The 27,225-nt window shown below is 49.4% G+C and overlaps 2 protein-coding genes and 1 long non-coding RNA gene across 3 annotated transcripts; 2 read left to right on the top strand and 1 right to left on the bottom strand.

Moving 5' to 3' along the window:
• The first annotated feature begins 51 nt into the window (after positions 1–51).
• bmp5 (bone morphogenetic protein 5) lies at positions 52–20,555 on the top strand. The gene is made up of 7 exons (XM_049008596.1): positions 52–541; positions 4,585–4,777; positions 7,979–8,127; positions 14,235–14,432; positions 18,371–18,447; positions 19,840–19,950; positions 20,095–20,555. Exons 1-7 carry the CDS (start codon positions 52–54, stop codon positions 20,242–20,244), a joined length of 1,368 nt encoding a protein of 455 aa, XP_048864553.1. The 3' UTR covers positions 20,245–20,555.
• LOC125739006 (uncharacterized) lies at positions 18,442–27,106 on the bottom strand. Its single transcript, XR_007397004.1, has 3 exons — positions 26,843–27,106; positions 20,419–20,664; positions 18,442–20,196 (listed from the first exon to the last, which is right to left on the bottom strand). It is a non-coding gene; the product is annotated as an uncharacterized LOC125739006 (long non-coding RNA).
• On the top strand, positions 21,445–24,182 carry LOC125739000 (uncharacterized). The gene is made up of 2 exons (XM_049008602.1): positions 21,445–22,308; positions 22,393–24,182. The coding sequence occupies exons 1-2, from the start codon at positions 21,445–21,447 to the stop codon at positions 22,405–22,407; spliced, it is 879 nt and encodes a 292-aa protein (XP_048864559.1). The 3' UTR covers positions 22,408–24,182.
• Positions 27,107–27,225: the final 119 nt, after the last annotated feature.

Raw genomic sequence — 27,225 nt, 5'->3', positions numbered from 1 at the left:
GCATGGCACCTTAACGCTGTCCGCACGGCACGCTGCTTTAAAGTCTCTAACATGAAGCCGTTAGCGCTTTTGTGTGGGGGCACCATCGGACTTCTGTGGAGCTGCCTAGGCGTCCTGCACTCCGTTCGCTGTGGCTGGGGCGACAACCATGTGCATTCAAGTTTTATTTACAGAAGGTTGCGCAACCACGAACGGAGGGAGATCCAGAGGGAGATCCTGTCCATCCTGGGCTTACCGCACCGGCCGCGGCCCTTCTCTCCGGGCAAACAAGCATCATCTGCCCCCCTCTTCATGCTTGACCTGTACAATGCCATGTCCACCGAAGACGACGACGGGATCCTGGGCGGCCCTGGAAAGGGCTCCCTGGAAAGGAGCCAGGGAAGCTCTCGCAGAGGTCACCATGGGCCCCCACATGGCTACTCCCGTGCACCTCAGCCGTACCGCGCTGCCCCCCTGACCAGCCAAAGTCCCCCCCTGGCCACTTCACATGATACCAACTTTCTCAACGACGCCGATATGGTTATGAGCTTCGTCAATCTAGGTACGTATTTGCTCTGGAGAAAAAAGCAAACACCTTTCACAATGATACGCTGCACTTTAGGCTTCTGCTACAAAGATAAATGATGAAAAATATTAATGGCCTGCATTCATGCGTCGCGTTGTGTTTCAACAAATATGAAACTTCGACTAGGCTGATTAAATTAAGCTATATAGATAAAAAACTAAATTGGCAACATAATTTGAAGTATTTGGGGTCTTTTCATTCATCTTTGCATGCGAGATGATAGTTCACGTTTTATAATTTATTCACTTCAGTTTTATTTTTTATAGCGCCTTTCACAACATTACACCGTCTCACCACGCTTCGCGTTCCCACCACCCAAATTTATTTTTATGTTAAATATGCCGGTCAGTCTCAGTGCATTATTATTTTACATAGGCTGTTTCTCTGTCATTTTTACAATTGTGTATGTGCAGAATTGGGTTGTTCACCCATACCTTGAACATTTTCATTAAAATAGCAGGGGGTGTGTCGCCTGGGGGTGTACCCAGGGCAACAACATTGTTGGGTCAATTATTTTGATTGAATGAATTAATTAAAATTCCGCACTCTCACAATTTGGACGAGGCAAAATGAAAAAAAAAACGATACTTACTAAAATGTCTCGTTACAATTTAAACAAATATTAAATAATATAAAAACGATACTTGCCGTTATACACAGGCCTTCGCCTAGTTTCCTGCATATAGCCTCCGCGTTACAGAGGTGCTGTTTTCTGTAGGGCTGCCTGTTCTTTGAGGTGACCGGATCAAAAGCTGAAATTCGGCCATTTGTATGTAAAATTTCCATTTCATATATGTATTTATTTTTGTTTTGATCTTGCACCAATCGATTGTTCTTGGCAATATAGCCAGAATGTTAAGGAATGAAACTGAAAAATACGAAAACAGTATTCTACTGAGTCATTTTTTTTTGCATAAAATATAAAACGCTGTGTTAAATGAAGGCATACGTCTATCCTACATTAATCTAGTTTTAGCTTTTTAGGTTAAACATAAATGGGAAATATGACGTGTTTCTTCTTCCCTCACAAAACTTTTCAAGAGGCTTTCTAAGTGAGATTTTCATTTATCTTAATAAAATTTCAGCTATGTTAAAAACGTAAAGCAAATATAAATGTCGATTAATCCATTTATTTATTATTCTTAATGACACATTTTAAAGTGAGATTTAAAATTAAAGATAATACTGGCCGAAATAGAAATGCGTAAAAACTTCAGGAATTCCGAAATAAATTAAGGATTATAGTCACGCTATGAGATACAGGCCTCCTGTGCTGCAGTATGAAAGTCGGACGGACGGGAATTTGGGGCAAGATAGTTATGATGATTAGCGCTATATTGCCCCAGTAGCTGAGACCTTTCGCCAGGCTGTTCATACAAACTTATCAGATGACTGACTTGACCTAAGGATAATTGGCTTTAATTACTTCCTGTTGTTAAAGAGAGGGGAAAGGGGTTGAATAAGCTCTGTTTTTCTGAACTCGTTTTTTCCTACATTTATGGTAGCAAGTTTCGGTTGGGGATGTAGCCTAGAGTAACCGCTTCTCCATGTTATTTTTCATACCACATTCATCTCTACATGCTACATTAATTGAGCACATGAATTACACGGCTAGTTAAGCTTGCTTACATACGTTCCCTGGGATTATGTTACTGTGCTCTGTGTTTTCAGGACGACATGAAGCAGTGTTACTGAGCACTGGCTGTTCTGCGTTGAACTGTATCGTCCCACTGGCCCTTCAGTTAGTCGACTATTTGTTCTTTTATACCAAAAGTACCTCAACCCTAAGGGAGATTTTTCCAGCATAAGTCACAATAATGGTTCCAAAATAGCTGCTAGCTGGTGTGCCATGACATCTCCAGAAGGTAGGGAGGGGTGCGTTAGGTGTGATAAAGATCAGAGCCCCCCCCCCCCCCTTCATGGAGTCCCAGACGCTTCCAGTTAAGAGCAGTGAGCCATGAGTTTTGTCAGTCTGGGAAAGTCCGTGCGCTGATTTAATGCACAGCTAGTGGTGCAGAGGTCAGGTAGTCCATATTCACGTGTCCCCCCCCCCCCCCAGTGTCGACCATCCCTCATGCTGAAAGAGCATTTCTTTCAACTACATCTCTGCACAGTAAAATGCACTGTTCGAGGAAGAGGACTGTTAATGAACGTCAGTGTAGCGTGTGGGCGATCTTTTTAAGGCCCTATCAGTTATGATTTTTTTGCAGTGAAATTTGCTTTTCTAGTAAACCCTTGTAGTTAATTCTAGCGCAGTCTGCCTTAAAAATACCTCCTCCAGGGCTTCCCACGTTGTCTCATGTCATCATCTATGTGCAGAAAGTATGTTCGGACTCGTAATGAGAAACATATTTGTCTGTTCCTGTGTTTAGTTTTCGGAGTTTTATGGGAATTATACGTACCGCCGCGTTTGCCTTCAGCTGGGTGGAGTGTGCATGAACGTTTTCAATAGCTGTGTGATTTATTTATATTTAAATGGTCCTTTTAGCTTTCATCGTTTATTATCTGGCAGACTTAAAGCAAAACATTTAAATACTATTTTAAACAGCGCCGCTGTAAATGTCAGGTCTCTCCGAGGAAATCAGGCCTCGCTTGCCGAGTTTCCCTGTTTCCCCCTTTTGACGGTTTTACAGACGCTACAGCTTGAACTCTGTTACGTTAAAACACGAGCGCTTTTCACATTGAGTTCACGGCTGTAAAATGATCTTCGTCAAATTTTGCCCTTCTAATATATGAGGTGACATTCTAAAAAGTAGCTAGACTAAGCAGTTTATTTAGGCCTGCATTTCTGATAGTCATCCCGGCAACGAAATTGTCCTAACTGTAAAAAGTTATTTTTATGCAGCTCTCTGGCTGCTCCGTTAATCGGCTGCAAACTGCCACCCAACACGTCTGATTCTCTTGCTCTCTGCATCCAATTACCACCTACCCCTGGGCTCAGGAAGGCCCCTCCAGCTAAACTACAGGCTGACCCCTGACCCGCTGCTGTTAAGTAACCGCAGCTTTTGCACTGTGGGTAAACGACGGGAGAAAAACGCAGCGTGTCACCCCGAGTAGCACGGTGCCAACACGCCGTCCCAGTTGCCATTCTTCAGTTGCCGTTCTGCAGTTGCCGTTCTGCAGTTGCCGTTCTGCAGTTGCCCTTCTGCCTGCCACGCAGAATCCTGTCCAGCGTTCCACTTGCATTTCAGTCCTCCTCTGTCCTCCATCCTGCTCTGATGCATGTTCCCCAGCTCAATTGTGTCGTCTGTTTGAGATGCGCTGCTTACCGTTATATGATTCCGAAGCTGCACATCACTGTGAAGCCCCTCGATGTACATACATCATCGAAGGAAGGAGTTTATAATATTGCTGTAAATCCCTCTTTATGTTAATGCGTTTTGGTGCCTCTTTCATCATTTTAATGCTTTCAGAAAGTACAAGTGCGTTACTCTGAGGAAAAGACGCATCGTTGTAGAGAATATATCGCACGAAGGCTCTGGGTGTGAAAAAGTAGCAAACCGCTGCTGAGAAATGTGACCTGTGGTGCACTAATGCCGCGGGAGAAAGGAAGTCCAAAGCAAGGTGTTCCCCCCAAGACGAGGTTAAAACGGTCATCCGGGTTTGCGTTAGAGATTTCAGCCTCTCGATTCCTCCTGTCAGTCTACAGGGCCGGCAAAAGTGCTCCTGATCGGAATGGGTCTGTTTTTCTTAACTGACAGACCATCCATCACGGAGAATTCTGCAGGGACCCGCGCTTGTCCTGATTTAATGGACTGGGGAGCGTTTGAGCTTCTGGGCTAAATGTTTGGACTGGGCCTGGAATGTTGAAGCTTTTGATGAATGTGGCATCTTCGAGTGGGTCTGCTGCCGTTTCTCTCTGTTTTTTTTTTGTTTTTTTTTTACGGACGAGCCATCTCCCGGCTTTTTGCCTTTGATACGCCTGCCCCCACCCTTCAGTGTTAATGCAAAGTGACAGGAATAGTGCGGAGGTTGCCCGTGCGAACTCTGTTTCATTCCCGAATTCCTCTCTTTTCTAGTTGAGAGAGATAAAGATTTCTCACACCAGCGAAGGCACCACAAGGAGTTCCGGTTCGACCTGACCCAGATCCCGGATGGGGAGGCGGTGACAGCCGCCGAGTTTCGGATTTACAAAGACCGCAGCCATGCCCGCTATGAGAATGCCACCCTGAAGGTCAGCATTTACCAGGTCACCAAAGAGTATCCGAACAAGTGAGTAAGGCCGCCAGCCCCCAGTGAACACACGTAAGACTTCAAGCACTTGTCAGGACCATAACTTCAGTAGGCGAGTCACTGCACGTTTAGGACAACAATAGGAGCCTTCTCAAGTGTTGGGGGGTGGGGGTGCCCCCCCGTGTCCTCCCATCGGTGAGGCCTGTGATGGATATTCATTCAGGGGAGATCCCCGTCAGTTGTCCCAGCTTTTGCCTTCTTGCAAAAAAATTTGTCACAAATTCTGGTCTTTGCTTCGTAGCTTTGTCCTCCTTCTCACATTCATGTCCCATCATGGGAATATATCGAATTCCACGTTTTGTCGGTTACATCTTCCACCTGATTGGCGCTGTGGACCCGCCACAACCGACGTAGAGAAAACACGCCCAAGGAGATATGAAACGTCGGCATGGCGGCGAGAGGAGAACCTGAGAAGATCATCCTTGGGGAGGACGTCTGAAAATGGGAGCAGCCATTGTTGAGATAATTGCAATTTATCACTCAATGGCTGTATGAGACCGGATTCCCCTCTTCCTTCTCAGAGAGAAAAAGCATGCTCTCTCATATTCTTTTCAACTTAGAGGCCTGGGCTTCTCGAATGTCTTTTCTTTATTGTTTATTGAGGCATCCAGTACGTGGATGTGCATGGGCTTTGCCATAACTTAGAAGGCAACCCTACACCGCGGGCCGTGATTCAGTCAGAACGCCACGCCGATTACCCTCAGCTCTGACAAATGAATTTAAGTGTGACTCTCTGCTAAATTACACTCCTCGATGGCGACTTTCAATGACGGCTCCGAGCGCTGAAAAGGCAGCCCTTGTTTAACACTCTGTAGAATGTTCAATTCAAGAAAAAACACAACTTGTGGCTTATGGGTGACTAGGATTTCCGTCTCCCCTCCATCTCAAAATGCACCTCCGGGACTGATGAGGTAAAGGCATTAGGGGTTAGGGAGCTCGTCCTAGACAATTAACGGCAACACTAGACCGGTGTTACCTCACGGATATCTAAGGAGTCCGAAAGAAAGGCTTCAGAACCCTGGGCTTTGGCGCCGTGGTGAAAAGGAGCAGAGATGAAGGCCCTTTGTAGTCCGAGTCAAACCTCATGACCTTCTTGTTGTTCTGCAGGGCCCAGAAATGCAGACACTTCCTGCGGCAGGTGCTGAAAGCACCATCAGCCCGCCCCACCCCCCACCCCCCCCCACAAAGATGCGCTCGGAAACGCCGCGGTCTTGCATGCATAAGGAAGAAAATAACAGCACTTCCCTGAAGGAACAGGGATCTTGTAAGGATGATCAAAGCACCCAAATGACGACGAAAGGCACCATTAATTACAGCGATATTATAGTGCCGCGGTGTAGCTGCAGCTACGGAAACAGATAACATTAGCAGCCAAGATGTAAACAAGCGGAGATACGGCCCATTGTGTCGTCTTTGTTACTGGGTCCCCCTGACCCGAGGAGGGAAACCTTCATTGGTCAGATTGCTGAATGTACGATGGAAAAAAATATTAGTTTATAGAAATTATGGTCTAGAGTTTCAGAGTAGGACAGAATGTGAACTCTGTGAAATAGACCATTGTGGGTTTATTTAATATTCTTTAAACAACAGACAATAATGATAATTACATATCAGTTTAGTTTATTTTTATGCTACTTTTACAATATGAAATTATACAAAACCTACCAGATTTTGCTTTGGTAAAAGGTCACCAGCAGCTCAAAATCAAATCATATCACTTTATCACTTTGTTTAACGCTTGGTGAAGCACAAGTGAAAAAGTCCCTCAGCAACAGTGATAAAATAGTGCAGGCAAACGTGAAACGGGATGAGATAGTTGTGCGATTGGAAGGTCACAGGAACATGAATATAAGGAAGGCGTCCCGCAGCTGTGTGAGTTTGGCTGTGGACGCCAGCACGGCTTCTCGCTCGTCGTTCCCGTCTCTTGGACTTCGTTCCAGATGCTGCCTTGTCACCTTTGCTGGCTGAGCCGCTTTGAGGACCGTATCTGTGACATGGGGCAGCCTGGACTCCCTCATCGTCACTCCGCCTCGGATAAAACCCGTCCATTAGCCAGCCGCCTGCGCTTGACCGCACACGACACCGTGAGAGTCCGTCACTTATCACTCCCGCTAATATCTGTCTGCTTCCACTCTTCCGCTCTGTTTTCTGCCATTTTATGGCCTTGACAGGGGATTGGGGTAGATGCAGGAACGTCAACCCCACAGCCAACCCCCCCTGACAGTGCCCCCCAAACAGGCACGAAGCTCCAGCTCAGCACAACGGGGCTACGCTTGACCTGAGCTCAAGTGGTGAGGTGTGCGTGCGGCTGTCAGGGAAGGTACCCCCCCCCCCCCAGCGCTTTCAGCAGCCTTAAATTCCCCGTCTGTGTGCGGCCTGCTTCTGCGTCTGGCCCCGAGGTGCAGACATTCCCCATGAAGAAGCTTTCCTGGTGGCTCGTAGCCATGCAGACCCTGGGAAGATCATGGTCTCTGTCTTCAGGCATAACAGCCAAGAAGCAGTTTGAAAACGCCAACAGCGACACAGCACCTTCAGAGGAGCGCTGCAGGCCAGGCCTAAACGGATTCTTCCCCACTCCGTATTCCCCGCACTTGTGAAAACAGGATCACCGACAGCTATGATGCCGTCCCCTGTGAAAATGGTGCTTATTTTTTTTATGACATTGAAAGAAGGAGGACAATAAACAGCACCAGCAAAGTGGCATTTAAAACACATTTTTGGCATAAATCTGAAAGCCAAGACCTTAGTAAGGGTGGTGGCTCATTTATGTAGTGGGAGGGCTAGCAGATCTCATAGACCCCTGGGGAGACGCATTTCCCTGCCTGTGTGGCCATCAACCACACAGCGGCAGAATAACAGCACCCCCGCATGCCATATGGTCAGATGTGCAGTGTTGCTCTGCTCTCGGCTAATTTAGTCTGTCTTAAAAAATATCATTTTTTATTAATTAAGACAGGCTTTGATAATAACAGCGGTTTTTGTCTTCTGTTTTATTTAAATAACTGAAAATTAGCTTTGTCATTGAAGATTAATTCTACCTAATGCAAGCTACTTGTCATATTTAATAGTCTTCTGTGAAAAATCGTATAGTTTAATAGCATTTGCGAGCTGCCAGATGTGTTTATGTGATGTGCAGTTCTTGAATGTTTCGGCTGAGCCTGGCTTTCGTTTGATTAACAGGGATGCAGAGACATTCCTGTTGGACTCCAAAAAGGTCAGGGCTTCTGACGGAGGCTGGCTGGTCTTTGATATCACAGCGACTAGCAACCATTGGGTCCTTAACCCCCAGCAGAACATGGGCCTGCAGCTGGTCGTGGAAACCATGGATGGTAAGGAAAACATCAGAGAACATCCAAGCAGGAAAAGTCACGACAATCCTTTATAGTTTTCGACTAAGATACTCCAGTACTCTGGAGTACTTGCTGAGGCCCCCTATTGGGTCGTGGCCCGCCCAGTTGAGAACCACTGGACTAGAACATTGTTTCCCAATCAGACAATCCACATTTTTGCTCCCTCCCAGCTCCTAGTGCAGCAAAAATGTGGACTGTCTGGCTCTAAAATAATCCTTTGTGTGTAAAATATGCTGGCTTTAGTGACTGATTTGTAACTTGTCATTTGTAAAGATTCCTTGCTGTTTCTGGCAAGGCAGAGAACATGAGGCCTCCATTTTGTGGTCAGACTATAAGAGGGAGAAGGTGCTGCTCCCTGCCTCCAGTCCTTCATGCTAATGAAGCCGTAACAGCAGAAAGCATCAGTGATGCATTTGGAAGCAAAGAGGGTCAGGGGCTGGCTTATGGCAATCGCCCGTGTGCTTAAACGGTCCCGGGAGGCAGGAGCAGGCGAACACAAGGGGGTCGTCCTGCCTACGGCCCATTCAGTGCCCATGGGTCACCGGCAGCAGTACGGCATCGTGGTGAAGCTCCTCCTTCCTGAGTGTGACTTCAGCAGAATTGTCCATTAAAGTCCCCTGTGTGTTTCAAGGATTCACTTCAAGGACTCAAAAGCTTTATTGTCAGTTGTACAAGTACAATGAAATCCTGGCTTCTGCACCTCCCTGCAGATTTACACAACATGTAACGAAGAACAGCACTGAACAGCAAATAGCAGAACAGTGAACAATAACATACATACAATATATCTACAATATATATAGCATACAAGAACCTACAAGCACAACAAGCCGCTGAGGTTAAATTGCTAGTCCCCTGTGTGTTTGGAGAAGAGACAAGATAGTTATCTAGTCCAAATCGAAGGACCTGTTAGTGGTACAAGAGTGAGCGGGCCGTAACCAGCATTTGCAGTGTTCGTGTATCAGTCAGGCCGCCTTTACCTGCCTTGCGGGACACGAGAGTAAGCGGGCAGTAACCAGCGTTTGCAGTGTGCGTGTGTCAGTCAGGCCGCCTTTACCTGCCTTGCGGGACATGAGAGTAAGCGGGCCGTAACCAGCGTTTTCAGTGTGCGTGTGTCAGTCAGGCTACCTTTGCCTGCCGTGCGGGACACAAGAGTGAGCGGGCAGTAACCAGCATTTTTAGTGTGTGTGTCAGTCAGGCCGCCTTTACGTACAGTGCGGGACACGAGAGTGAGCGGGCCGTAACCAGCGTTTGAAGTGTGCGTGTGTCAGTCAGGCCGCCTTTACCTGCCTTGTGGGACACGAGAGTGAGCGGGCAGTAACCAGCGTTTTTAGTGTGTGTGTCAGTCAGGCCGCCTTTACCTATAGTGCGGGACACGAGAGTGAGCGGGCCGTAACCAGCGTTTGCAGTGTGCGTGTGTCAGTCAGGCCGCCTTTACCTGCCTTGCGGGACATGAGAGTAAGCGGGCCGTAACCAGCGTTTTCAGTGTGCGTGTGTCAGTCAGGCTACCTTTGCCTGCCGTGCGGGACACGAGAGTGAGCGGGCCGTAACCAGCGTTTGAAGTGTGCGTGTGTCAGTCAGGCCGCCTTTACCTGCCGTGCGGGACACGAGAGTGAGCGGGCCGTAACCAGCGTTTGCAGTGTGTGTGTCAGTCAGGCCGCCTTTACGTACAGTGCGGGACACGAGAGTGAGCGGGCCGTAACCAGCGTTTGAAGTGTGCGTGTGTCAGTCAGGCCGCCTTTACCTGCCTTGTGGGACACGAGAGTGAGCGGGCAGTAACCAGCGTTTTTAGTGTGTGTGTCAGTCAGGCCGCCTTTACCTATAGTGCGGGACACGAGAGTGAGCGGGCCGTAACCAGCGTTTGCAGTGTGCGTGTGTCAGTCAGGCTACCTTTGCCTGCCGTGCGGGACACAAGAGTGAGCGGGCAGTAACCAGCGTTTTTAGTGTGTGTGTCAGTCAGGCCGCCTTTACCTACAGTGCGGGACACGAGAGTGAGCGGGCCGTAACCAGCGTTTGAAGTGTGCGTGTGTCAGTCAGGCCGCCTTTACCTGCCGTGCGGGACACGAGAGTGAGCGGGCCGTAACCAGCGTTTGCAGTGTGTGTGTCAGTCAAGCTGCCTTTGCCTGCCGTGCGGGACACGAGAGTGAGCGGGCCGTAACCAGCGTTTGCAGTGTGTGTGTCAGTCAAGCTGCCTTTGCCTGCCGTGCGGGACACGAGAGTCAGCGGGCCATAACCAGCGTTTGCAGTGTGTATGTCAGTCAAGCCGCCTTTGCCTGCCGTGCGGGACACGAGAGTGAGCGGGCCGTAACTAGCGTTTACAGTGTGTGTGTCAGTCAGGCCGCCTTTGCCTGCTATGCGGGACAAGAGAGTGAGCGGGCCGTAACCAGCATTTGCAGTGTTCCTGTGTCAGTCAGGCTGCCTCACCTTACCGTGCGGGACATGAGAGTGAGCGAGCCGTAACCAGCGTCTGCAGTGTGTGTGTGTTTGTCAGGCCGCCTTTGCCTGTCATGCGGGACACGAGAGTCAGCGGGCCGTAACCAGCGTTTGCAGTCTGTATGTCAGTCAAGCCGCCTTTGCCTGCCGTGCGGGACACGAGAGTGAGCGGGCCGTAACTAGCGTTTACAGTGTGTGTGTCAGTCAGGCCGCCTTTGCCTGCTATGCGGGACAAGAGAGTAAGCGGGCCGTAACCAGCGTTTGCAGTGTGCGCGTGTCAGTCAGGCCGCCTTTACCTGTCATGTGGGACACGAGAGTGAGCGGGCCGTAACCAGCGTTTGCAGTGTGCGTGTGTCAGTCAGGCCGCCTTTGCCTGCCATGCGGGACACGAGAGTGAGCGGGCCGTAACCAGCGTTTGCAGTGTGTGTGTCAGTCAAGCCGCCTTTGCCTGTCGTGCGGGACACGAGAGTGAGCGGGCAGTAACCAGCGTTTGCAGTGTGTTTGTGTCAGTCAGGCCGCCTTTGCCTGTCGTGCGGGACACGAGTGTGAGCGGGCCCTAACCAGCGTTTGCAGTGTGTGTGTCAGTCAGGCCGCCTTTGCCTGCTATGCGGGACACGAGAGTGAGTGGGCCGTAACCAGCGTTTGCAGTGTGTGTGTGTCAGTCAGGCCACCTTTGCCTACCCTGCGAGACATGAGAGTGAGCGGGCCGTAACCAGCGTTTGCAGTGTGTGTGTGTCAGTCAGGCCACCTTTGCCTACCCTGCGGGACATGAGAGTGAGCGGGCAGTAACCAGCGTTTGCAGTGTTCCTGTGTCAGTCAGGCCGCCTCTCCCTGCTGTGCGGGACATGAGAGTGAGCAGGTCGTAACCAGCGTTTGCAGTGTTCCTGTGTCAGTCAGGCCGCCTCTCCCTGCCGTGCGGGACACGAGAGTGAGCGGGCCGTAACCAGCGTCTGCAGTGTGTGTGTGTCAGTCAGGCCGCCTTTACCTGCCGTGCGGGACATGAGAGTGAGCGGGCAGTAACCAGCGTTTGCAGTGTGTGTGTGTCAGTCAGGCCGCCTTTGCCTGCCGTGCGGGACACGAGAGTAAGCGGGCCATAACCAGCATCTGCAGTGTGCGTGTGTCAGTCAGGCGGCCTTTACCTGCCGTGCGGGACATGAGAGTGAGCGGGCAATAACCAGCAATTGCAATGTGCGTGTGTCAGTCAGGCCGCCTCTACCTGCCTTGCGGGGCATGAGAGTGAGCGGGCCGTAACCAGCGTCTGCAGTGTGTGTGTGTCAGTCAGGCCACCTTTGCCTGCCATGTGGGACACGAGAGTGAGTGGGCTGTAACCAGCGTCTGCAGTGTGTGTGTGTCAGTCAGGCCGCCTTTGCCTGCCGTGCGGGACACGAGAGTGAGCGGGCAGTAACCAGCATTTGCAGTGTGTGTGTGTGTGAGTCAGGCCGCCTTTACCTCTCATGCAGGACACGAGAGTGAGTGGGCCGTAACCAGCGTTTGGAGTGTGTGTTTGTGAGTCAGGCCGCCTTTACCTCTCATGCAGGACACGAGAGTGAGCGGGCCGTAACCAGCGTTTGGAGTGTGTGTTTGTGAGTCAGGCCGCCTTTACCTGCTGTGCGGGACACGAGAGTGAGCGGACCATAACCAGCGTTTGCAGTGTGCGTGTGTCAGTCAGGCCGCCTTTACCTGCCGTGTGGGACACGAGAGTGAGCAGGCCGTAACCAGCGTTTGCAGTGTGCGTGTGTCAGTCAGGCCGCCTTTACCTGCCGTGCGGGACACGAGAGTGAGCGGGCCGTAACCAGCGTTTGCAGTGTTCCTGTGTCAGTCAGGCCGCCTTTACCTGCCGTGTGGGACACGAGAGTGAGCGGGCCATAACCAGCGTTTGCAGTGTGCGTGTGTCAGTCAGGTCGCCTTTACCTGCCGTGCGGGACACGAGAGTGAGTGGGCCGTAACCAGCGTTTGCACTGTTCCTGTGTCAGTCAGGCCGAGTCTCCCAGCCGTGCGGGACACGAGAGTGAGCAGGCCGTAACCAGCGTCTGCAGTGTGTGATTGTGAGTCAGGCCGCCTTTACCTGCCGTGCGGGACACGAGAGTGAGCGGGCCGTAACCAGCGTTTGCAATGTGCGTATGTCAGTCAGGCCGCCTTTGCCTGCCGTGCGGGACACGAGAGTGAGCGGGCCGTAACCAGCATCTGCAGTGTGCGTGTGTCAGTCAGGCGGCCTTTGCTTTCTTAGGAGAGTGAGTATGGTTAAGATACACACTGGCGCACATCTGGTCTTTATGTGGAACGTACATATTTTCAGACAAGGTGGGAAATATCATATTCTATTTTCTTTAAATTAAGTGGCCTCTAGGGATAATTCTAAACTTGAATTCTAAACTTTGCATTATTGGCTTAATGCCCAGTATATTGTGTGGAAACATACAGGAGCTTCTGAACGCAATACCTGCTTTAAATTCTCTGTAGTTATTCGGAAGCAAACTTGTTGTGAGGGATTTGCAGTCTCTGGAGCCTATGCTTGTAGTGGTATCCCGGGAATTTCTTTAGTATGAAACCATTTCCCAGAATTCCAGGTCTGTATACTGTAAAGATACATTGTGTTTTCTCTGTGAAAAGGTCACCAGAACTACATAAATGGACCCAACTGACCCAATCATTATTTCAAAATGTGGCTTCTTATGAATTCTGTGTGTTGCTGTGAATTCTTTAATTCAGAGTTTGTGCTCCTGTCAGCGTTTTCTCACAGCTCAGATAATAAGGACTATGAATGTACATTTAGGATTGTGGTTGCTTCTCCCCATAATCCCCCACTGTTCCTTTGCTGTTCACTCCCACACCTACTTAATTTTTCACTCTTTACTCAGGGAACCCAATACTTCTGGGGCAACAGACTTCTGGAAGTGATTAATTTATGGTCATGGACCTCATCAGCATTCCTTGTTGCGGATTTAAACGTCTCTTTATCAGCGGACTGGGTGTGACAGCATTGCGTGCCGCATGTGGCCTTTCCCCATTAAACTGGAGAGTTCCGGAATAATCCAGGCAGACCCAAAAGGTCACGGGTGAGATTTAGTGTAGTGTAGTAATATACTGAAACAGTTTCGCCCTTCTGACAGTAAACACACATGGTGATGAGATCACCGACGTGATTGATGTCCATCCTGTAGGCTGTGTGTCCCTATGGCGATTAGCCCGCAGTGAGAGATCTGTGTATCACAAACTGAGCTTTACAATGTCGAATGAGGAGGATGGTAATATGGCTGTCAAATGAGGCGTTTGCGATGAAGCGCGTGACACAGTTACTTCTTCTGGGGCCCCTGGTGGAGGAAAAGTGAATCTTGTGCTGTGATGGACGGACCAGTCGCCCTCATCCAGATCTGCAAGGATATGTCATATAATCTCTTTGCCTTAAACTGTGCTCTTCTAGCAGGAGTAAGATTCTTTAATTTATTTTGATTTGACATTGACAAGAATGCTTGTCCTCGTAACCCTGTAATAGATAAGCAGCCAGAAGATGGACAGAGGGATGGAAGAATAGCTGTATTGTAATGACTGCAGTTTAGCGTATAATGGCTGTCAAGGACAAAGCTGAAAGGGTACACCCGTTCGTCAGCGCTGCGCCGCTCTCCGCTAACGGTGTCTCTTTTCACACCCTGCAGGCCGGAGCATCAACAGCAAGTCGGCGGGCATGATCGGGAGGAGCGGCCCGCAGGCCAAGCAGCCCTTCCTAGTGGCGTTCTTCAAGGCCAGTGAAGTGCTGCTGCGCTCCGTGCGGGCGGCGGGGGGCAAGCGCAAGAACCAGAACCGAAACAAGTCGGCAGGCCAGCAGGGCACCTCCAGGGCGCTGAAAGGCGGAGGTGAGTCAGCCGAGAGAGGACGGATGTGCATGCGGAACGCGTACGCGTTAGGCGCGGTATGGAGAGGGCGTACGCGTTAGGCGTGGTGCGCGGAGGTCGTACATGTTAGGTGCGGTATGCGGAGTGTGTACGCATTAGGCGTGGTGCGCGGAGGTCGTACATGTTAGGTGCGGTATGCGGAGTGTGTACGCATTAGGCGCGGTGCGCGGAGGGCGTACGTGTTAGGCGTGATATGTGGAGGGCGTACGTGTTAGGCACGGTATGCGGAGTGTGTACGCATTAGGTGCGGTGCGTGGAGGGCGTACGTGTTAGGCGTGATATTTGGAGGGCGTACATGTTAGGCACGGTATGCGGAGTGTGTACGCATTAGGTGCGGTGCGTGGAGGGCGTACGTGTTAGGCGTGATATTTGGAGGGCGTACATGTTAGGCACGGTATATGGAGTGTGTACGCATTAGGTGCGGTGCGCGGAGGGCGTACGTGTTAGGTGCAGTATGTGGAGGGCGTATGTGTTAGGGGCGGTATGCGGAGGGCGTACGTGTTAGGCGCGGTATGGAGAGGGCGTACGCGTTAGGCGTGGTGCACGGAGGTCGTACATGTTAGGTGCGGTTTGCGGAGTGTGTATGCATTAGGCGCGGTGCGCGGAGGGCGTACGTGTTAAGCGTGATATGTGGAGGGTGTACGTGTTAGGTGTGGTTTGCGGAGGGTGTACGTGTTAGGCGTGGTATGTGGAGGGCGTACGTGTTAGGCGCGGTATGTGGAGGGCGTACGTGTTAAGCGTGATATGTGGAGGGTGTACGTGTTAGGTGTGGTTTGCGGAGGGTGTACGTGTTAGGCGTGGTATGTGGAGGGTGTACGTGTTAGGCGTGGTATGTGGAGGGCGTACGTGTTAGGCGCGGTTTGCGGAGGGCGTATGCATTAGGCGCGGTGCGCGGAGGGCGTACGTGTTAGGCGCGGTATGTGGAGGGCGTACATGTTAGGCGCGGTTTGCGGAGGGCGTACGTGTTAGGCGCGGTTTGTGGAGGGCGTACGTGCTAGGCGCGGCGCACAGAGGGCGTACGTGTTAGGTGCGGTTTGCGGAGGGCGTACGTGTTAGGCGCGGCACGCAGAGGGCGTACGTGTTAGGCGCGGTTCGCGGAGGGCATACGTGTTAGGCGCGGCACGCAGAGGGTGTACGTGTTAGGTGCGGTTTGCGGAGGGCGTACGTGTTAGGCGCGGTTTGCGGCGGGCATACATGTTAGGCGCGGTTTGCGGAGGGCGTACGTGTTAGGTGCGGTTTGCGGAGGGCGTACGTGTTAGGCGCGGTTTGCGGAGGGCGTACGTGTTAGGTGCGGTTTGCGGAGGGCGTATGTGTTAGGCGCGGTTTGCGGAGGGCGTACGTGTTAGGTGCGGTTTGCGGAGGGCGTACGTGTTAGGCGCGGTTTGCGGAGGGCGTACGTGTTAGGTGCGGTTTGCGGAGGGCGTACGTGTTAGGCGCGGTTTGCGGAGGGCGTACGTGTTAGGCGCGGTTTGCGGGGCTCTCGATCTGAGCCGTTATAAGGGCCAGGGGCACTTCTGCTAATTGGCATATTCTACTTACGAAATGTTTGATTGTTAAGGTGCTGCGGGGAGGAATCAGCTGACTTTACTGGTCTGAATAGGGGGTGAAAATCCACAAACGCCGAATCTCCACATAGCTCTGTAACTGTAAATATTTGCGATTTTGCTTGTCTTGGTTTCACTCTCCTGCACTACAGCAGAGCTCGCTGACGTGTTCTTCATGCTAACAAGAGCAAGCTAGCATGCGGTCCTGTTAACTAGCAGATCATATTTTATGTGAATATTTATTAACTGAAGAGTCCCGCAGCTGAACATGGTCAGGTTGCTAAGTAGCTAGAGTTACAGCATAAATGTTATCCATCCATCCATCATCAAACCGCTTGTTCTGGACAGGATTACGACAGGCCTGGAGCCTGTCCCAAGCAGCACAGGGCAGGGGGACACGTTGGACGGAATGACAGCCTGTCGTAGGACACATTCACAGTCACTCTCACACAATTCAGGCAGTTTAGAGACTGCAGTCAGCCTAGCTGCATGTCTTTGGACGGAGGGAGGGAAGCGCTGAAAAAGGTCGGGACACAGAGGTGAGCGTGCAGAGAGCACGCAAGGCGGTAGGGCAGGGGGGGGGGGGGGCTCGAACCTCCATGTTGCCAAGCGATGCTCAGTCACTGCGCTTCCTGCAGAAATGTTACGTTATAAAGATGGAATCTAAACTGATACTATCCAAATAAATTAACTCAATCTATTTACTTTCCCAGTAACATACAGATTGAGCTCAAAATTTATTTTTCATTCATGTTTTCCAAGTGTCCCAAACCACCACAGTAATGAACAAAAGGTTAATTCAGAATAATCATTATCTGTACTACAGTTACACTATCACACTAAACATAAATTTTAAAGTATTTCTCATCAAACGTCGCTGATCTTGTGCTGTAGGTTGAGTATCTCTGACTGAACACCTCTGAGCATGTGATGTAGGTTATGAGTATCTCTGACAACATCTCTGAGCATGTGATGTAGATTATGAGTATCTCTGACAACATCTCTGAGCATGTGATGTAGGTTATGAGTATCTCTGACTGAACACCTCTGAGCATGTGATGTAGGTTATGAGTATCTCTGACAACATCTCTGAGCATGTGATGTAGGTTATGAGTATCTCTGACTGAACATCTCTGAGCATGTGATGTAGGTTATGAGTATCTCTGACTGAACACCTCTGAGCATGTGATGTAGGTTATGAGTATCTCTGACTGAACACCTCTGAGCATGTGATGTAGGTTATGAGTATCTCTGACAACATCTCTGAGCATGTGATGTAGGTTATGAGTATCTCTGACTGAACATCTCTGAGCATGTGACATAGGTTTTGAGTATCTCTGACAACATCTCTGAGCATGTGACATAGGTTTTGAGTATCTCTCGTTGCACACATCAGCCTGTTGCTTGAAGGCAAACCGGACTGGGAATTGCACCAGTCCCTATTCCGCTGTGCACTGCCGTCAGGTTTGTCCTCCGGGACACTTCCTCTACACACACGTCAAGCGTGGTGTTATTAAACTTACGCAACTTGAAGAACCACTTCACGACAAGATGACCTGCCTCTGGTCACACCTCCGCTGGGCTCGGCTCCCTCGCCAGCACTGACCCCTTGGGGGACACACATGCCGTGTGTAATACACGATGTTTTGACGGAGGTCATCTCATTAAAAAACGAACAGGCAGTATTTATATACACGCCTTGCACTGCACATGACAGCCTTGGACTTCTTCATGGCTTAGTGTGTAATTCACATTTCATCTTGCTCCGGTCTTTGTGTAATTAGTACCAGACTAGTTCTGACCTGGGGATTCAGTCGTTTCTCTGCATGAGTGACACCTTGACTCCCCTGCCAACTATATGAGGCCCAGCCTTCTTTTTTTCACGGGGACTTTCTTTAACGGCCGCCCTTCAAGCCACAGAGACATCACTGTGATTGCCGGCTGCAGTGATTTCGTGCAGACATTCTCCGGCGCACGTTTCCGATTGTCCTCCCCCATTACGGCTCTGGTGCCGTGATCCACCACATTTGCCCCCGTTAGATCAGAGGGTGGGCAGTAATACCGACTGAGCTCAGTCTGTGCTGACAAGGCAGGACCAAGAGTGAAGAGAACAGAGCCGTGTTTTATTACTGACTGATGAACTATTGGGTAAAATGCTCTTTCCTTAAAGGATGGAGTACGTACAGAAAAACATTAAATCCGGAGTACTTTTATACACGACTTTCATACCATCTCACCTCATGTTCCTAATCTCCCAATTAACCCTGATTCTTCTTCACTTCTGAGGTACATATTAAGTGTCGGTTTGGCAGAAACAGGGCTGGTAAATCTGATGTTTTTTTTTTTCTTTTACAGACCAAAACACCAGTGAACAGAAGCAAGCCTGCAAGAAACATGAACTCTATGTCAGCTTCCGGGACCTGGGATGGCAGGTGAGGCAGAGTACAGATTATAGGAATGCTATGGGATTCCAGTACATGCTCCTGTAGTACTGCACACTGGATTACGGTACCTGCTCCTGTAATACTGCACACTGGATTACGGTACTTGCTCCTGTAATACTGCACACTGGATTCTGGTACATGCTCTTGTAATACTGCACACTGGATTCTGGTATGTGCTTCTGTAATACTGCATACTGGATTTTGGTACATGCTTCTGTAATACTGCACACTGGATTCCGGTATGTCCTCCTGCAATACTGCACAGTGGATTCCGGTACATGCTCCTGTAATACTGCACAGTGGATTCCGGTATGTCCTCCTGTAATACTGCACACTGGATTCCAGTATGTGCTCCTGTAATACTGCACACTGGATTCCGGTATGTGCTCCTGTAATACTGCACACTGGATTCCGGTATGCCCTCCTGTAATACTGCATACTGGATTTTGGTACATGCTCCTGTAATACTGCACACTGGATTCTGGTATGTCTTCCTGCAATACTGCACACTGGATTCCGGTACGTGCTATTGTAATACTGCATACTGGATTTTGGTACAGGGGGTGGCATGGTGGTGCAGTGGTTAGCACTGTCGCCTCACACCTCTGGGACCCGGGTTCGAGTCTCCGCCTGGGTCACATGTGTGTGGAGTTTGCATGTTCTCCCCATGTCGTCGTGGGGTTTCCTCCGGGTACTCCGGTTTCCCCCCGCAGTCCAAAAACATGCTGAGGCTAATTGGAGTCGCTAAATTGCCCATGGGTGTGCATGTGTGAGTAAATGGTGTGTGAGTGTGCCCTGCGATGGGCTGGCCCCCCATCCTGGGTTGTTCCCTGCCTCGTGCCCATTGCTTCCGGGATAGGCTCCGGACCCCCCGCGACCCAATAGGATAAGCGGTTTGGAAAATGGATGGATGGATGGATGGATTTTGGTACATGCTCCTGTAATACTGCATACTGGATTTTGGTACATGCTCCTGTAATACTGCACACTGGATTCCGGTATGTGCTCCTGTAATATTGCACGATGGATTACGATATGTGCTCCTGTAATACTGCACACTGGATTCCGTCACGCGCTCCTGTAATACTGCACACTGGATTCCAGTACGTGCTCCTGTAATACTGCACACTGGATTCCGGTACGTGCTCCTGTAATACTGCACACTGGATTCCGGTACGTGCTCCTGTAATACTGCACACTGGATTCCGGTATGTCCTCCTGTAATACTGCACACTGGATTCCGGTATGTGCTCCTGTAATACTGCACAATGATGTTACTGCAGTACCATGTGGGAGCCATAGTAGGGCTCTGGTGCATGGCAAAGTCACCGGTTTGAGGGACAGCAATGGAAAAGATGTCACCTGTGTTTTCTCCCGAAGGACTGGATCATTGCACCCGAGGGTTATGCTGCCTTTTACTGTGACGGGGAATGCTCATTCCCACTCAACGCACACATGAACGCCACCAATCATGCCATCGTGCAGACGCTGGTACGTGCCGTCTGCATTTCTGCAGCTTATCCTTTAAAGACATTTAAAGACAGCAAGTTGAGCATCCGTAATATTCCCCCTAGCTGTGAAACACCGAGGGGGGCTTGTATAGAGACTAACACCCAGCTCATTCCTCTTCTTTAGGTTCATCTGATGTTTCCCGACAATGTTCCCAAGCCGTGCTGCGCTCCGACCAAGCTGAATGCCATATCGGTGCTTTACTTCGATGACAGTTCAAATGTGATCCTGAAAAAGTACAGGAACATGGTAGTCAGGTCGTGTGGATGCCACTGACTGGCTTCCTTACGTGTGTTGTCTTTGGAAAACATTTCAGCGTCTGCATGCTTAATCTGAGATGTCATGCACAGTGTTATGTATATATGAGTTCCTTGAGCTTATTTATTGTTCCTGTTTCTGTGATAAAACCCCCCATTTGAAAGCCAGCATTGAACCCTCAAGCCCCCTCACCTTAGTGGTATGAGCCGTCTTGTGGGCTTACGGAAGCCAGCTATGGAATTTGTTTGTGAGGTCATGGTGCCTCGCTCTGTACACACGGGGGTCACCCTTTCACCCCATCAGGACCATAAACTCAGAGCTCTTCTTTACGATGTTGCTTGATTCATTCCGCACCCCCCCGGCCTCGTTTCCCAGAATGTGAGTGCAGGATTGTACTGAAGGGGCATTTAGACTGCAGTCATTGATCTCAAGAGAATCCTGAAAAAGAGAAACAGACCTTAAATTAATTATTCACATTATTAATTAATAAAGATTAATTAAATCTGCCCTTGCAGATCTCCCAAGCTGATATTGTACAGTACACTAAGTGTTTATGCTACCAAATCCTAACCTTTACTGCAATGATGGTGCCGAAAAACACAACAAAGGGATATTGCACATGTGAGATGTGTGACTCTCATTGGTTCAGAACAGCCAATAACAGAGCACTGGGTCATGTGACCTGGTACTGCTGGGAAATGTGAGCTTCTGGTTAGCTCCATTTAGTGATTTAGCAACCGGAATATTAATATGGACTTCATATGTATTAAATAGTACTAAAGCTGTAAACACATGACTTTGTGAACTAGCAACGCTTAGCTTTCTCAGTTAGCACAGGCTCTGGGTGGGAGAGACATTTACAACATAATTTTCAATTATTGCCTTATTTGAGCAGCTAATCTCCAAATGTAAAGCTGGCAAAGTGATGATTTGTTAAGCAGATCTTAGTTCTAAGGAGAGAATAGCTAGATGATAAAGATATTTATAGCAATCTCTAACAAGCTGTCCTTTGCACCTATTAGCAGATACCTACAGAGGTTTGGTAACCAGTGGATTATTCATTAAAAGGGTTTCCCGTGAGCCTAGCAAGAGCCGGGGATCAGGACAGAGTGGGCAGCTGGCTGTGGTGTGATATTTGCTGCAGAATTCGGCAGGGTCTCGAGGCTCGTGTGAAATGTGCAGGAGCTTTCATGGGATGGCCTGGGGCTCACGCAAAACATGCAGGAGCTTTCACGGGATGGCCTGGGGCTCACGCAAATCATGCAGGAGCTTTCACGGGATGGCCTGGGGCTCACGCAAAACATACAGGAGCTTTCACGGGATGGCCTGGGGCTCACGCAAAACATGCAGGAGCTTTCACGGGATGGCCTGGGGCTCACGCAAATCATGCAGGAGCTTTCACGGGATGGCCTGGGGCTCACGCAAAACATGCAGGAGCTTTCACGGGATGGCCTGGGGCTCACGCAAAACATGCAGGAGCTTTCACGGGATGGCCTGGGGCTCACGCAAATCATGCAGGAGCTTTCACGGGATGGCCTGGGGCTCACGCAAAACATGCAGGAGCTTTCACGGGATGGCCTGGGGCTCACGCAAAACATGCAGGAGCTTTCACGGGATGGCCTGGGGCTCACGCAAATCATGCAGGAGCTTTCACGGGATGGCCTGGGGCTCACGCAAAACATGCAGGAGCTTTCACGGGATGGCCTGGGGCTCACGCAAAACATGCAGGAGCTTTCACGGGATGGCCTGGGGCTCACGCAAAACATGCAGGAGCTTTCACAGGATGGCCTGGGGCTCACGCAAAACATGCAGGAGCTTTCACGGGATGGCCTGGGGCTCACGCAAAACATGCAGGAGCTTTCACGGGATGGCCTGGGGCTCACGCAAAACATGCAGGAGCTTTCACGGGATGGCCTAGGGCTCACGCAAAACATGCAGGAGCTTTCACGGGATGGCCTGGGGCTCACGCAAAACATGCAGGAGCTTTCACGGGATGGCCTGGGGCTCACGCAAAACATGCAGGAGCTTTCACGGGATGGCCTGGGGCTCACGCAAAACATGCAGGAGCTTTCACAGGATGGCCTAGGGCTCACGCAAAACATGCAGGAGCTTTCACAGGATGGCCTGGGGCTCACGCAAAACATGCAGGAGCTTTCACAGGATGACCTGGGGCTCACATAAATCATGCAGGAGCTTTCACAGGATGGCCTGGCACTGCCGCAATGAAGGTAAAAATGACCTTTGGCATCCACACACGCTTGAGCGGCTGAAGTCTGCCTCCTTGGAGGGGAATTGGGTCCTCTGTATGGTGTCCTAAGTGCCAAAAGCTAGTCTAATGACCCGTAGTCTGGAAATATGTGCACAGCAAGGCCAAGGGCAGCGATGCAGCAGATTGTCAGCCATTTTCAGGGCGCCTCAGCCATATGACTGTTCCACAGGCAGATTTTTAATCAAAACTGCAACAGCGCAGATACAATTTTAAAAACTGCATGCTGTCCCTGTCAGGGTGTTGCTTGGTCTGCATGTTCTTTGGGTTTATCCTAAAAATAAGGGCTTGGTCTTTGGCTTCCTAGGGAGCAGCTAAAGGGACAGGGTTGGAAAATATTGTTTGACGTTTTCTCTCAACTGTTGTGAAAAAAACGCAAAACAATTACAAGGGAATGCAAAACTGTTGCGGGGGACGCAATAATTTTCCGAGGGAAAGCGAAACTGTTCCCTTTAGGGCTCCGTACCTCACTAACATACCGCAGCCCTTCCTTCTTTGTGCAGAGCAGTGCCTTCCAGGCCGCAGATCTTCCCCTACGGTCACGTATGGACCAGCTCCCCTGTGCCTACACCCCTGTACCTGATAATTCCTTATTTGAGTTTTGCTTGTTCCTTTCTTAGTTCTTACCAGCAGGATAAGGCTTTAAAGGACCTTTCTAATGTCTCCATTTTATTTTTTCTGTCGTCAAACCCTTCAGTGGGCCTGTGGCTCATCTACTTGTTTGTTGTGAGCTTTTGCTAATTATTTTAATCGTTAAGGGCATTTATCTGTTTCATAAACCACTCAAGCAAAGCTTGTGTTTGCTGCTACGTTTTATGCCATGTGGTCAGAATTTCATACTGGAGGATATAGTCACCATTACCGTAGTAATACCATGTAATTTATGTTTTGGATGTTGTTCAAGGAGCTGCTATGACTTCACTGGAAATGAGTGATTTCTGCAGAGGTGGAGAGTTCAGGTCCAAGGAGTACAAATCCAGACCAGGATTTTGTGTCGACCAACCAGCCGAGTATAAAGAGTCACATTGACAGAATACTCAGCTGGTTGGTTGAAACTAAATATTGGTCTGGATTTGTACTCTCTGGCCCATCTCCACCTCTGGATTTCTGTGCCTTCATCCAGCAAAGTGAGCTCAGTTACCTGAAGGATAGGACCCAACTGAAGGAGGATGTTTTTGGAGATTTCTGGGGCTGCAAAGGTGCCGGCTGAATTCATTGCGATTTTAAGGACCACTTCTGTGAAAAATACGTGTGCACCTCAAGTGGACCCCACCCCTGTATTACATCATTCTTCTGCTCCTTTACGGATCTGAGGCTGATGATACTTACATGTTAGCTATCAGGTCTCAGCGTTTTGCGTTATACAAGGTGGTTATTTCTGTAGGATCATTAGCTGATTATGTGTGTCATGTAAGACAATTAAATCTGAAAGGTACATCCCAGTCATGCTGTTGAATATACAAAATGTAACAGTTTTATTTGTACCACCCAACATACAGTTTGAAAGTAGAAGAGATCTCTGTTAGTGCCAGTATTTATATAGATTTTGATATTTCACGTCCTATTGTATATTGTAACCATACTTTGTCACTGAGGCAGTAGAACTTGTATTTTTGTTAATGTATGGTTAGTTTCTCTGTAGAGTCTCATAAAACATTGGTAACTCGAGTAATATATTTTGAGAAATAAAGACGTACGGTGTGAGTGTTTTCTTTGCCACTAAACATCACGCTTCCAGACTTTTCTCCCTGTCCGCACATGTTACTGTATTTGGGAAGTAGATGGTTTGTCTGCGCTGTTGTTTCATCCCTGACGTGTTTCTGCATTATCCTGGCTGCCCCCCCCCCCCCCCCCCCCCCGCAGCTGCGACCCCCCTCCCCCGGGTCGTCTCTGTCTGTTAGTGTTTGAACTCCTACTCCAGTTTGATGCACTGCTGGGCCACAGTGGGCCCGTGATTTATGCATATTTGACAAGGACGGTGTACACATGGGAGTCAACATCTGTCTGCAGCTGTGAAGGTGCTCAGGGCGACTCTGGGCGACTCCGGGCCGTGCAGCAGGGCGACGTGCTGCAGACTCATGGCCGACCTCCCAGACGTATCCGTCCTGCTGCTCCTCTCCACACCTCATTTCCTGAACCGACCCCCCTCCGGCCTCCATTTCTCCTGTTTTTACTTCTTCTCAAACTATTTGGGGGATTTTTCAAACTTCCACAGGTATAAGCTATCATCTCTAGTAAATATCTGCTGTCCATCATGGTCCACGCGTCTCACAAGCTCCCCCTCCCCCCACACACCCCCCTGGAACATGGGCCTTAGGTCTGTCCTGAATGCTACGGTGTCACTCCACTTCCAGGGCAAACCATAAAAAGCAGAGGCAGGGTTACATCTGCACCGCAAGAGCCGGATGAGTGGAACATAATGAGCACGTTTAATATCCTGATCAAAGACATTTCCGCTCGGCCCCCCATCATTTGGCATCCTTTGATGCTGCGTAATAACGCAGTGCCCTGTACTTGTATGATGCACACGCAGTCACAGAGGAGACACCAGGGACAGCAGAACATGGCGGTTAATGACGAATACAGGAACCCCCTCCCCGAAAAGCTCCTCTTACAGCAGTACCCGCCAAATGTAAAGATTTATCGTTTCATATAAAACCCACAACAAAGCTGTTTACCGGAAAACGGTGCCTCTTAAATGACTGACGTTTTTTTTTTTCTTTTATTTGTGGGACAGTCCTGTATCAGTTGCTTCTTTTATAATGGAACGGACCCCCCCTCGCATCAGTGATCCCAACCCCATCTGCAAATGCAGTTTGGGCTTTAACAGTACAGACAAACAGCGTAGCAGCCCAGCGCTGCGTCAGCAGCCGCATGGCCTGGAGACGGTCACATGACACTTGGGGGCTCACTGCCCTTTTCATCATCCGCCTCCTCATGGCCTCGTCTCACAGGCCGCTTCATCCTGCCCTGACCTTTGTGCGTGGAGATATATCTTAGCTGCTTTTGTCCAGAGTGATTTCAGTCTGTCACTGTGGTTCTGTAAATATCAGCATAATAAGATAAAAGTTCATGAACTGACCGTTTATATTTCAGCTCCGAATCATCCGATTCTTTTTAGCAGTTTGGAACAGCAGAAATACGGCTAATCTTCCCAAAAAGTGATGCTGGATGTATAACACACATAAAAATTAATCCACTGTGCAATTTGAAGTATTTATAATAAAAATGACCAGAATTATGAGAATTATACTACGTCATGAATTGTGAATCTGCTTTAGCAATGATCGCTCGTTAGGTTTGTGATGCAAAATGCTCGTCATCAGAACTGGACTTTAACATGGCATTGCCTCGAGTCCGACGTGAATGTGTTGACAGTGAAATGTAAGCTGGGCTCCGTACAATTTTCCATTTACTCACAGTGGCTCTCCTATCTTTAAAAGATAAAAAGCAACATGTCTTTTATCAGAATGACATTTGACATAGTTGTCATTCCAGCTGTAAGGCCGAGTCCACAGAGACTGGATAGTTAACTCTTTGTTTGACTAACCGCTAGTGATCAGGATAAAGGCATTCGGGTGCAAAAACCCTGCTGGACTTCAACAAGTCAGTGACCATTAGTCCAAAAACAGCTGACACAAGGCTGACCTTAATTCTTTAAGTGACCTGTGTGTGTGTGTGTGGATTATGTTTATATTACATTGTGGGGACCAAATGTTCCCCACAATGTAATAAAAACCTGTTATTTGATGTTGTTGGGACCATTTTTCAGGTCCCCACAAAGATCTGTGAATGCAATCAAAAAACTAAAAATAGCAAAAGTCTCATATTTTGTTTGGTTACTTGTGGGTAAGGTAAGGGCTGGGTGGGGATTAGGGTTAGGGTTGGGTGGGGGTTAGGGTTAGGGCTGGGTGGGGGTTAAGGTCAGCATGTTGGTATTAGAGTTTTCTGCGTAGAGATGAATGGGGAGTCCCCACAAAGATATAATTACAAACGTGTGTGTGTGTGTGTGTGTGTGTGTGTGTGTGTGTGAGAGAGGAGAGAGAGAGAGAGAGAGAGAGAGAGAGAGAGAGAGAGAGAGTCTGTTGTTTCGCAAAGTGTGAAATACTGAGCAATTTTCCCTGGGATCCAGTCAGAGTGCTGCGATTCTGAAAAGATCGAGGATTAGGTTAAAGATTAATATTTATTTACATAACTGGGCTGACCTTCGCCGAAAACTGTACCCCAGCCCCCTTCTCGCCGTGTCGGAACAGAGTGACTCTATTCAGCTTAATTAAAAGCAGCGGCCAGCCTGCGCTCATGTCACGTGGCCGCAGGTACGCAGGGGGCCACCTGCTCGCGCGCACTTACCTCCAGCGCTGCACAATCCCATCCACTGTTTCGCTGTGTGGGTGCTTTCCAAACCTACAAAATAGCTTCCCGTTTCTCTATATAATACGGGTTATACACCATATGCCCCCGGGTAGAAGGCTTGTCCTTGCGCCCTGAGTGTGCTGCTCTCCGACCACATGAGAAAGGAGGGAGAACAGTTGCCACACTGAGGGTAGATTAACACGCTGCTGCCCCCGGTCCCCGGGGCAAACCCCCGCCCCCCTGGGTAACACAGCCCGCAGTGATCCGGCGCTGGCCCGCAAACATCCCCTTTCCTGACGCGCCGTCGGACGCTTGTCTTGACTCTGTAAACATCCATAAACCATCTAATGACAATCCAAACGATGTATGTGTGTGTGTGT

The sequence above is a fragment of the Brienomyrus brachyistius genome, chromosome 3 (assembly GCF_023856365.1).
Source record: "Brienomyrus brachyistius isolate T26 chromosome 3, BBRACH_0.4, whole genome shotgun sequence".
NCBI lineage: Eukaryota > Metazoa > Chordata > Actinopteri > Osteoglossiformes > Mormyridae > Brienomyrus > Brienomyrus brachyistius.
The sequence above is the reverse complement of the archived record's forward strand: the minus strand, read 5'-3'. Positions and strand labels throughout refer to the sequence as shown.

Excerpts from the sequence above, each read along its gene's own strand:
- bmp5 (XM_049008596.1), top strand. The coding sequence starts at position 52 with ATGAAGCCGTTAGCGCTTTTGTGTGGGGGCACCATCGGACTTCTGTGG. Across the intron at positions 4,778-7,978 it reads ACCAAAGAGTATCCGAACAA|GGATGCAGAGACATTCCTGT; the intron begins GTGAGTAAGGCC and ends TTTGATTAACAG. Across the intron at positions 18,448-19,839 it reads TCCGGGACCTGGGATGGCAG|GACTGGATCATTGCACCCGA; the intron begins GTGAGGCAGAGT and ends TTTCTCCCGAAG.
- LOC125739000 (XM_049008602.1), top strand. The coding sequence starts at position 21,445 with ATGCAGGAGCTTTCACGGGATGGCCTGGGGCTCACGCAAATCATGCAG.